The sequence below is a fragment of the Pogonomyrmex barbatus genome, unplaced genomic scaffold (assembly GCF_055798465.1).
Source record: "Pogonomyrmex barbatus isolate J1 unplaced genomic scaffold, ASM5579846v1 scaffold5, whole genome shotgun sequence".
In the NCBI taxonomy this organism is placed as follows: domain Eukaryota; kingdom Metazoa; phylum Arthropoda; class Insecta; order Hymenoptera; family Formicidae; genus Pogonomyrmex; species Pogonomyrmex barbatus.
Genome location: NW_028297149.1, coordinates 3,558,538 through 3,570,510, shown reverse-complemented (window position 1 = coordinate 3,570,510; position 11,973 = coordinate 3,558,538). Strand labels below are relative to the sequence as shown.

The window sequence follows — 11,973 nt, the reverse complement described above, 5'->3', positions numbered from 1 at the left end:
AGTTTATATTTTTTTATATTAGTGATAAGTTATCTTTCGAAATTAATAACAAAACTTTAAAAAAAAAGGTGTGCATGGCCAAAAGAGGATTCCTATTATTTATTAATTATTTACGCTCCTGCTTTTCTTCTTTATTTCTGTAATTATTTTTAATATTATAAATCTAATGTGTTTCTAATATTTAATTTAAATGCTTATTTTTTACATTCATTTTGTATATTATATATTCATTTAATAAATATATTTAATAAATATAATTAATAAATATAGTTATAATATTTAATTCATAATATAAATATATATAGAGTATCCCAAAACTCCCGCATTTGGAATACGCTACGTGATTTTTTATGCTAAAAGAAACAACTTTTTCCTTTAGCAAAATTGCAACGAGTAGTTTTTACAGTAAATCAAATTAAAAGTGACGAATGAGCGCGCGTATGTACATAGCGGTCAGGGCCGCGCGCGTTCTTCAGACCTGGGATTTAATCTTTGACGACTTCACGTATTGTATTGTTTAAAATATAATACAATACATTAACAAAATAAGTATTTATATTCATCCTTTACATAACAATTCAATAAAAAAATTGTCTGATTTCGTAGCATTATCTGGAAATAAAAATAAATGTAAATTATATAGTGTATGAACTGAGCATTTTATTATTTTAATTATTTTTTTATTGTTGTATGCGCAATTGCATATAACAATAAAAAAATACTGAATTTAATGAATACTTATTAATTACGTGAGTACATAATCACAAAAAGTAAAAAAATTGATTTTTTTATAATAATATCTAAATAATTCGTTAAATTCAGTATATTTTTTTGTTATATGCAATTGTGCAGTAATTAAATTAATAGAATGCTCAGTTCATACATCATAGTGTATTTACATTTATTTTTATTTCGAAATAAAGCTACGAAATCAAAAAATTTTTTTATTAAATCATTAAAGGATGAAAACAATACTTATTTTGTTAACTTTTATCATATTTTAAACAATATAGTACGTGTAGTCGTCAAAGATTAAGTACCAGACTGCGCCGGCCTGAGAAACGCCAGCCCTGACCGCTATCCACATACGCGCTCGTTCGTCACTTTTAATCTGATTCACTGTAAAAACTATTCGTCGCATGCAATTTTGCTAAAAAAAAAATTATTTCTTTTAGCATAAAGAATCATGTAGTGTACTAAAAATGCGGGAGTTTTTGTATATATATATATATATATATATATATATATATACAAGGTGATTCAGAACAACTCTATGTCCTTGCAAGGACGTACTCCTGAATTAATTCTGAGACGATTTTTCCTCTACGAAAATTTTGTCCGACGCTTATATTATTTTAAATTATAAAAGAAAAAAGTTAGCGAATAACGAGACGCGTACGGAAGATAGGCAGGGACGGCATAACTCGCCGTCCGACGCAGGCGATTACTGCAGGGCATTCGCTGCGTCGACGTGTTTACCATACGCGATAGTATGCACCTATGCGATTTCTCACTTACTTTCTCTCTCTCTCTCTCTCTCTCTCTCTCTCTCTCTTTCTCTCTCTCTCTCTCTCTGTCTCTTTCATTCACTTACTTTGTAGAGATCTCTATGATATCTTTATACCGTTGTAGCGTTGACGGATGAATTTCATCGTGGATGAACGATGCCCCATGTGACAGATTTACACACACACACACACACACACACACACGCGCGCGCGCGCGCGCGCACACACGCACACACACAAAGTAATAAACCAGGAACTATTTTCTTTAATAAATTGCGTATTAATACTTTCACAGTCTTTCACTGACTTGATCTCACTCGATACTCACACACTTGATCGATAGAATGACTTATTTACGAATTTATTAGTTTGTTATTATCAATCACTATCGATTAATTATTCGGTGATTAAAAATGACTTGAAAGAAAGAAATACACATTACATGTAATCACAGTAATCTATCAGAAGTTCTCTTTTATAAATTGTCAACATGTTCACTGTTTTACTCACGCACTTGATTGATAAAATCATTTATGAACAAATCTATCGGGTCACTATTATTAATCACCACTGTTAATTATCGCCAATTGAAAATTATTACAAAAAACGCGTTACATACACAGCGCACGTAACCCGTCGCGGATTCTGCTCGATGACAACAATCAGACAGATTATGTTCTTAGTACAGTAAAGTGCATTAATTCGCCAAGTGGTAATAACGAGTGATCTAACTTATCGACCTAATGTAATGTAAATCAAATCGATAAATCAGCCTATTATCATGATGCAGCGCGTTAATGACCGATAGTGAAACGCTTCGAACGCTTCGTAATACCAAGTAATAATAGATAAGTTCGATAGATAATATCGGCAGATAATGTCCACCTGTCGAACATAATTAATTTGATTTTTTGTTGATTTTTTTTTAATAATTTGTGAACTCGAAGAGAATGAAATAAAATATTTGGTTGCCTTGAAAAGGGCAGATAAATTATTATAAAAGACTTCTTTTCTTTTCATAATAAATGTTCGAAATGTCCGCCGTCCATTCTGATGCAAGCTCTCATGCATTTCAGTAAATTTTCTTGGGTTTTCTCCATAACTTTGTTGTCGATTGACCAAATGGCATGGTGAAGTTTGTTATTTAGTTCTTTGACATTCTCGAGAAGCTGTCTGTAAATGATTTCCTTGCAGTATCCCCACAAGAAAAAAATCTAATGGATTGAGTTCTGGGGATCTTAGCCAACGTATCGGTCCATACCGGCCCATCCAATGACCAGGAAATTGCTGATTTAAAAAGTCTGTGACTAGCGTCATGTGGACCAGCACCGTCCTGTTGAAATATAATTTTATTTCTGTTTAATAATGGTATCTCTTCCAAAAAGTCCGGCAGATTTTCTGATAAAAACTCCAAATACGATGCGCTATTTAATCTTTCTGGAAGAATAACTGGACCCAATATTTTTGTACCCATAATCCCAGCCTAGACGTTTAGTTTCCAACGAACTTAATAATTTCTGAGTCGTATCGCTCGAGGATTCTCGTCGTCCCACATATGCATATTATGCGAATTTAAAATTCCTTCTCGTGTGAACAGCGATTCATCACTGAATATTACACGAGAAAGAAATTCTCGATCTTCGTCTACTCTTCTTAGGAAATTCTCACAGAATCTCTTTCTCCGAGGATAATCTTCTTGTCGCAAATGTTGCACGCGAGTTTAATGATAGGTATGTAATTTTTTTTCTTTGAGTATTCTTTGGACGGTGGAATAAGATAATTGCTCTCGAGCAATGTCCCGAATACTAGTTTCAGGTTCTTGCTCAACAGCACGAAGGATTGTTTTCACGTTTCGTAAATTTCTTGCAACATGATGTCTACCAGTGTCTTTTCTTTTTGGTAACACGCTTCCGGTTTCATATAATCTTTGAGCCGCTTTAAGTATAACACTAAGTCTTGGATGTTTGCTCAGTTTGGATATAATTCGACGTATCTCCTCGCAGCAACGTGATATTATCCTTGACACTCGCCAAGTACCATCATCATGTCGTAATACTCTTCATTCGTGTAGACTGCCATATCGTTCATGTTGTCAACGATGTTTTAATAATCAAAAGAGTGAGATATCGTCCTGACAAGAACGTTCTAAAAATCGAAAGATTGTTGATATCGTCCTGACAAGGACGTTCTAATAGTCAAAGAATTATTGAGGAAGTATCGATATCGCTCTGATAAGAACGTTTTAATAATCGGAGGATTGTTGATTGAAATCTCGATGTCGTTCTGATAAGAACGTTTTAATAATCGGAGAATTGTTGATTGAAGTCTCGATGTCACTCTGAGAATGTCCTACATTCGACGGTTTATTGATTGAAGTATCGATCGGGTCACCTTATTTATACGGTGTATGTTCGTGGGGGATCGATGTCCCCTCTCCGCCCCCTCCATCGAATGGGACGTCGCGGTCTGTCGCCGATAGCAGTGGTTGGGATCCTGCGTACGTATGTGTGCTGGCGTATTTGGTGTGTGTGTGTGCGCGTGTGTGTGTGCGCGTGTGTGTGTGCATGCGTGCGTGTGCGTGTGCGTGCGCGCGCGCGTGTGTGTGTGTGTGTGTGTGTGTATGTATGTGTGTAAATCTGTCACATGGAGCATCGTTCATCCACGATGAAATTCATCCATCAAGCTACAACGGTATAAAGATATAGAGATCTCTACAAAGTAAGTGAATGAAAGAGAGAGCGAGAGAGAGAGAGAGAGAGAGAGAGAGAAAGAGAAAGTAAGTGAGAAATCGCATAGGTGCATACTATCGCGTATGGTAAACACGTCGACGCAGCGAACGCCCTGCAGTAATCGCTTGCGTCGGACGGTGAGTTGTGCCGTCCCTGCCTACCTTCCGTACGTGTCTCGTTATTCGTTAACTTTTTTCTTTTATAATTTAAAATGTAAGTATCGGACAAAATTTTCGTAGAGGAAAAATCGTCTCAGAATTAATTCAGGAATACGTCCTTGCAAGGACACGGGATTGTTCTGAATCACCCTGTATATATATATATATATATATACATATATATATATATATATATGTATATACATATATATATATATATATATATACATTTGTCACGAAATATTATCGTCATAAATATATTGTCGTTTTTAAATCATTTTTAATGAATAAATAATGAAATAACATTACTATGAAATAACATTAATTACTATCTTTCTTAATTAACTACAATATAAAAATAAGAAAAATATTTCCTATATTTAATACAATTATTAACAAATTCATAAACAAAAATATACAATAATTTATATATATATATATATATATATATATATATATATAAAAGTATGATATAAGTATATATAAGCGTCCAAATACGATAGCATGACAGTGACCGCTTATATACATAATGGCCAGCGTTCGGGAAAAAAAGAGACGAACAGAGAATACGTCTGTGTCCTTCCACTGTCCCACGCTAGCCGAAGTGCGGCAGGCATACGTACACGACCGCTCGCTTGTGTTTGTGCGCTGTAGCGTGCTGTAAGCAGTGCCGAGTTGGCATCATTGTTCCTAAGTAGCAAGATAACGTCATTATGACGATTTAAGGTCATTTTTCATTATTCGACGTCGGTGTACTAAATAATGACGTAAGATAAACATAACATTTGTCACGAAATATTATCGTCATAAATATATTGTCGTTTTTAAATCATTTTTAATGAATAAATAATGAAATAACATTACTATGAAATAACATTAATTACTATCTTTCTTAATTAACTACAATATAAAAATAAGAAAAATATTTCCTATATTTAATACAATTATTAACAAATTCATAAACAAAAATATACAATAATTTATATACAATTTTCATAAGAAAAATGATTCTCATTAAACATAATATATATATATATATATATATATATATATATATAATATAGGTTTACGGCTCTATATAATATTAGTAATTAAATTATCTACAAGAATTACATATGCAATCGAGATTTTAAAATTGAGACTATTATACGACAATATAATAATATTCACTAAATCTATCATATTTTATGTCAAAATTTTATATTCACTTATATCATCATTTCAGTAGCAAGTCTCATCCCAATATAGAAGTTAAGTAGCATCGAGCAGGATCCCAAATAGAATGGGTAGTTGTTTTAAAAACATGCGACGATACAAAGATATTTCATCACTTTTTTTCCTTTTTTTTCATTTTTTTCACTTATTTTCCGTAAGGAGTATTACATATATTATACATTTTCAATAGCAGTCAATATCGAAATGCAACCGTAATTTTGTTGTCATAAGTGTCATCAGTCTGTGACTTAGACGTCATTATGATTTTAATATCTTTTATGACGTGAGTTTGGTGATATTAATGACTTAAAATAGATACGTCATATTGACGATATTTTGCTATCTAGATTATTGTAATTAGACGTATAGGAAACGGATTTAGTGTTCAGTATCTATAAAATTAAATATCTTTTTCACGGATTCTTAAACTTAATTCATACGGATTTATTCAATCCAATTCATTCTCGTTTGATGTTTTATATTAGAATATATCAGAATAAAGCATATAATATTTTTTAACATAACAGTTTTAAGTTTAACCTTTAATAATATTTTAAAAAGAAGAAAAAAGAGCATTGATCAAATTTTACTTAAAAAAATAACAATAATCTCAAAATTATAAGATATAAGTGTGAAAAAAGTGTTGCTAATTATAATATTTGCCTTTTTCAATTTTTGAAATACTTTAAAAATGAATGTAAATATAAATGTAGATAGGTGTAAATAAATAGTCACTATTGTTGGCTAAAGTTTTATAAACAAAAGTTAAATAATATATATATATAAAAGTTAAATAATATATAATAATAATATATATATAAGAAAATGATCCGATTTTGTTTAATAAATGCTTAATTTATTGTAAGTTGATCTATTCAAATATAAGACATTTGAAAAAATTATTGAAATGACTAAAAATTGAACTCGGGATCTTTCGTTTACAAGACCTGACACTCTGTACTATAATAATTTCGCTACGGTAATCTCCAAATTCTACCAACTACTAAACTACTTACGGTTTTTATATTCCTACAACTCGGCCCTTCTGAAAAATCACATTCATCTCCGAGTATACATATTGGGTGCTTTCCATTTAATGACACAAGATGATAGAGGTATCGTTCTATCTTTCTTGGCTTTCAATGTGTAACAAGGACAAAACGATACTTGTGTCGACTTGTGTTACTAAATGGAAAGCACTCATTATTGTCATGCAATTGCGCAGTAATTAAAATAATAGAACGCTCAGTTTATACACCATATTATTTACATTTATTTTTATTTCCAGATAATGCTACGAAATCAGACAACTTTTTTATTGAATCGTTACATGAAGGATGAAAACAATATTTATTTTGTTAACTTTTATCATATTTTAAACAATACAGTACGTGAAGTCGTCAAAGATTAGGTACCAGACGCGCGCCCTGACCGCTACATACATACGCGCAGTCATTCGTCACCTTTAATCTGATCCACTACTCGTCTAAAAATTATTCAAATGCAATTTTGCTAAAGGAAAAGTTTCTTTTAGCATAAAGAATCACGTAGTGTACTCCAAATGTGAGAATTTTAGGACACCCTATATAAAGGATGATCCAGAAAACTTTTTATTTTTCAAATAAACGTATTCCTAATTCGATTTTTCTTTTCCTAAGACGATTTTTCCTTTTGTAGAGTTCTCTTCAAAGTTTATATTAAAAACAATTTATATTATAGAAGTTTATATTAAAATAGTTCTTAAGTTATAAAAATAAGTTGCGTATTACAAATCAAATACAGAAGATAAACAGGGGCGGAATAATTCATTAGATACTAACACTTACGCGAAGTATAGTTTATTCGTTTAAATTATTTGACATACAAAAATAAAAGTTAGTATAGTAATAATTTGAAATATTAATCAAATCAACTATTAAAAATATCAAATAAATGTGTCATGAGTAAACGATTGAATGTAAATGAATCAATAAACAATATCTTCACTACTATGCGAAGTATTGTATGCTTGTGTATGCAAACTTTTGGCAAACAAATTGGTCAACTTTAAACAATATTCATTTAAAAACTATAGTCTTAATTTTTCGTCTTAGAATATCTTACTTAGATATCCTATAAAATCTATCAATGAAAATATCCGCTAATTTTAGGGTAATCTAAATATAAATAATATAAAATAATATGTAAATAATAAATTGTAAAGTATTTATTATTGTTATAAATTATCGCATTTGTAATACTATCGCATTTTTAATATATTTAATACTATAGACAGCACACGAATATCCGAAAAATATTCTCAATAATAAATAAAATATCCTTTAAGGATATTGGAACATCTATAAACTATCTATTTTTCGACTTTCAGACATTCAGTGGATATTCATAGTATATATATATTTATATATATGTGTATATACAGGGTGTCCCGCTTCCGCTTCGAAAACTTCCGCATTTGGAATACACTACGTGATTTTCTGCTAAAAGAAACAACTTTTTCCTTTAGCAAAATTGCGTGCGACGAGTAGTTTTTATAGGATCAAATTAAAAATGACGAATGAGCGCGCGTATGTACGTAGCGATCAGGACTGGCGCACGTGCCTCAGGCCAGAGTGGCCTGATACCTAATTTTTTACTATTTCACGTATTATATTGTTTAAAATATGATAAAAGTAACAAAATAAATATTGTTTTTATCCTTTATGTAACAATTTAATAAAAGAATTATCTGATTTCGTAATATTATCTGGAAATAAAAATAAATGTAAATAATATGATATATAAATTGAGCATTCTATTATTTTATAATAATTACTGCGCAATTGCATATGATATAATTTTTTTAACTTCTCTGATACAAGGTATTAGAAATAATTTTACACATTTATTAAATATGTGAAAATATTTTAAGATATCGGTACAACCGTTATTGAAATTTTATGAGATTATGTAATTATTGTAATATTATAAAGATAAATATTTTTGTATAAATCTTTTATTAATTTTTTCTAAGAAAATGGGGAGAGAACCAAACTTCTCTCAAAATATCTTAAATTATAAGTTTAAATATTTTTTCGCAAAAATAATTACGAGTTTTCACGACTGGTTCGTGGTCGGGCCCCGCCGTGACGCACACCCTTCCTTCTTATTCGGGGGCTCGAGCCATGCTTGATGCAATCTCTCCTGTCGTGCTCCAGGAGGATTATTTGTATATTTGCCAATGGTGTTGGAGGGTGTCGCCGCTGCAGTCCGACCTGCATCCATCGAGTGAGAGACCAACATCGCTCTGGAGTACCGGTCGTGGGGATTCGAAAGAATACATGTATATATGTATATTGTAATATATATATATATATATATATATATGTATCATTGTATTGTTGACGTGTTATTCTAAACACGTTATTTGCGATAAATATCATCACATGCCTCGGTAGTCGAAAGGATAAGATGCCTGCCCGGTAAGCAGGAGATCCAGGTTCGATTCCTGGCTGAGGTGGTATTTTTTCGCAAAAATAATTACGAGTTTTCACGACTGGTTCGTGGTCGGGCTCCGCCGTGACGCACACCCTCCCTTCTTATTTGGGTTAGTTATAATAAACACTATTATAAAAAAACCAATTTTTTGACTCTTCGTGATTACGTACTCACGTAATTAATAAGTATTCGTTAAATTCAGTATTTTTTTTATTGTCATAAGCAATTGCGCAGTAATTAAAATAATAGAATGCTCAGTTTATACACCATATTATTTAAATTTATTTTTATTTCCAGATAATGTTACGAAATCAGATAATTCTTTTATTGAATTGTTGAATTTAAAGAATGAAAACAATATTTATTTTGTTAACTTTTATCATATTTTAAACAATATAATGCGTGAAGTCGTCAAAGATTAGGTATCAGGCCGTGCTGGCCTGAGGAACGCGCACCGACCTGAGGAATGCGCGCCGGCCCTGATCGCTACGTACATATGTGCACTCATTCGTCACTTTTAATCTGATCCACTGTAAAAACTATTCGTCGCACGCAATTTTGCTAAAGGAAAAAGTTGTTCCTTTTAACATAAAGAATCACGTAGTGTACTCCAAATGCGGGAGTTTTGGGACACCCTGTATATGAAATTAGTGGACATTTTATCCCTGACATATCCAAGGATATCCGATGGATGCCAAATGGATGATAAAAGGGAAATTTTAATTTATTTATATTAAAAGAATAAAAAAATAAAAAAATATATATTTTTTTAAATTTTATATTTAGGGAAAAAATTTTATAATTAATGTTACAGCATACATAAATCTTGTTACTATTCATTCAATTAACAAAAGGCAATGCTAATATACAGAAGATAATAGCGTAAAATGTGTTTTAATTATACATTAAATGTTATTTAGCAAGAGAACAATGACAATATATAGTATTTTTGATTGAACTGTGAAATTGTCTCATGCCATGATCGAAATTATTCTATATAATTGTGAAAACTACATAGCAAAATATATCTATATCATGATATCTATATATATTTATGTATAATGATATAGGATCTTTCAAAAGTATGGAAACGGTCAAATATCTCAAAAACAAAGAAATTTTTGAGAATAATGTTTCAGGCAAAAGTTGTTGAGTTTAAAAAGATCTATTTATTGATCTTATTAGTTTGACTTTAGGTGGCATTGCCAAAGTCATATAGAGAACTTTGTTTTTTTAAACGGAAACCACTTTTGATTATATATTTTTGTAACTGATCTCGAGAACTCTGCAAAGCACTATAATAATTATTTTTTGGTTAAGTACTTTCTGAGTTGAAGCTTGAATTTGACATAAAGTATAGAATATCTCGTAAATTATTCATTTCTTGGCAACTATACTTTCAATACTTTTATGCACAGAATAATGAGAATCAATTGGTCTAAAAAAATATATAATTATTCAAAGAAAATACATCGCATATTGCCAATCTCCATTTGTTTAAATAGCAATTATGTATCTTTTTTACACTAATTAATCCATCTCAGTATTCTGTGTATAAAATGAATATATAGTTGCCAAAAAATGAATAGTTTACGAGATATTTTATATTTTATGTCAAATTGCATATCAAATTCAAACCTCATAACTCAAAAAATACTTAATAATTAAAAAAATACTTTACTATAGTACTTTGCAGAGCTCAAGATCAGCAAGAATATGTAATAAGAAAATAAGATTTCTATTTAAAAAAATAAAGTTGATCTCTATATGACTTTGGCAACGCTAAGAATCTGATCTAAGATCAGTAAATAGATTTTTTTGAACCCTATGACTTTTGCCTAAAACATTTTTCTCAAAAATGCTTTGTATTTGAGATATTAGACCGTTTCCATATTTTTGAAGGACCTTCTATAATGATATATAATGATATTTATATGATATAAAGCCAATGATATACAAAACAATTTTGTATACTATCTTATATGCGTAATAAATTACTGAAAATATAACAATGTAACATGTATAATAATTTATATCATATGCGAGCTAGTATAAAATATATGTCGCATCGTATGCTGTTAGCCTTAGAGTTAGAATGTTTTATATATATATATATATATATATATATATATATATATATACATATATATATATATATATATATATAAAACTTACAGAGCAAATATATATATATATATATATATATAACTTACAGAGCAAATATATATATATATATATATATATATATTTGCTTTGTAAGTTTTGCGATCAAAGATAATCTCACACTAATTATGAGTTTTAATAAATTAAGTACATATACAAAATTTATTAATTACACAGGCCTGCAACATTTTAACTTTTTTTGCGTTCTGGAAAATAGAATCCAGACAGCACAGGATATTGTGGACATCCGTTTTATATTCATTTCTCGTCGGGATATTTATAGACTTTAAATGTATATCTATTCGGACATTTGTGAATACTTTTGGAATATCTCAAAATGGATAAGTTTCTATATCCGTATTGCCATCCGTGACTGTTGTAAAATTATTGGCTATTTTATTGTAATTAACCCAGCAAGCAAAATGTTAACAATTTGTTGGCAGATTGGCAACAAATTCGATCAAATATTGACTGCAAATCTATAGCCATCTGTATCCGCATTAGGCTCGGGATTTGTCGGCAAAGCCTGCTGACATGCTATGCCAGCAGATTGGCGGCAGAAACCAAGCAGGATCTACTCACGCAGCTTGACGGCAGATTGGTGGCAAATTCTAATTCTAGGACTTATCCGATTTCTGCCTCCAATCTGCTGACATAACATGTCAGCAGGCTTTAATTATAATTTGCTAAAGGGACATCATTAGATATTATAAACTCTGCATA

At 30.6% G+C, this 11,973-nt stretch overlaps 1 protein-coding gene across 1 annotated transcript; it reads right to left on the bottom strand.

The window, feature by feature from the left end:
- Positions 1-1,235: 1,235 nt before the first annotated feature.
- LOC148935344 (uncharacterized) lies at positions 1,236-3,596 on the bottom strand. The gene is made up of 4 exons (XM_089081503.1): positions 3,539-3,596; positions 3,315-3,443; positions 3,024-3,221; positions 1,236-2,863 (listed from the first exon to the last, which is right to left on the bottom strand). The coding sequence occupies exons 1-4, from the start codon at positions 3,594-3,596 to the stop codon at positions 2,649-2,651; spliced, it is 600 nt and encodes a 199-aa protein (XP_088937629.1). The 3' UTR covers positions 1,236-2,648.
- Between the last annotated feature and the right edge of the window lie 8,377 nt (positions 3,597-11,973).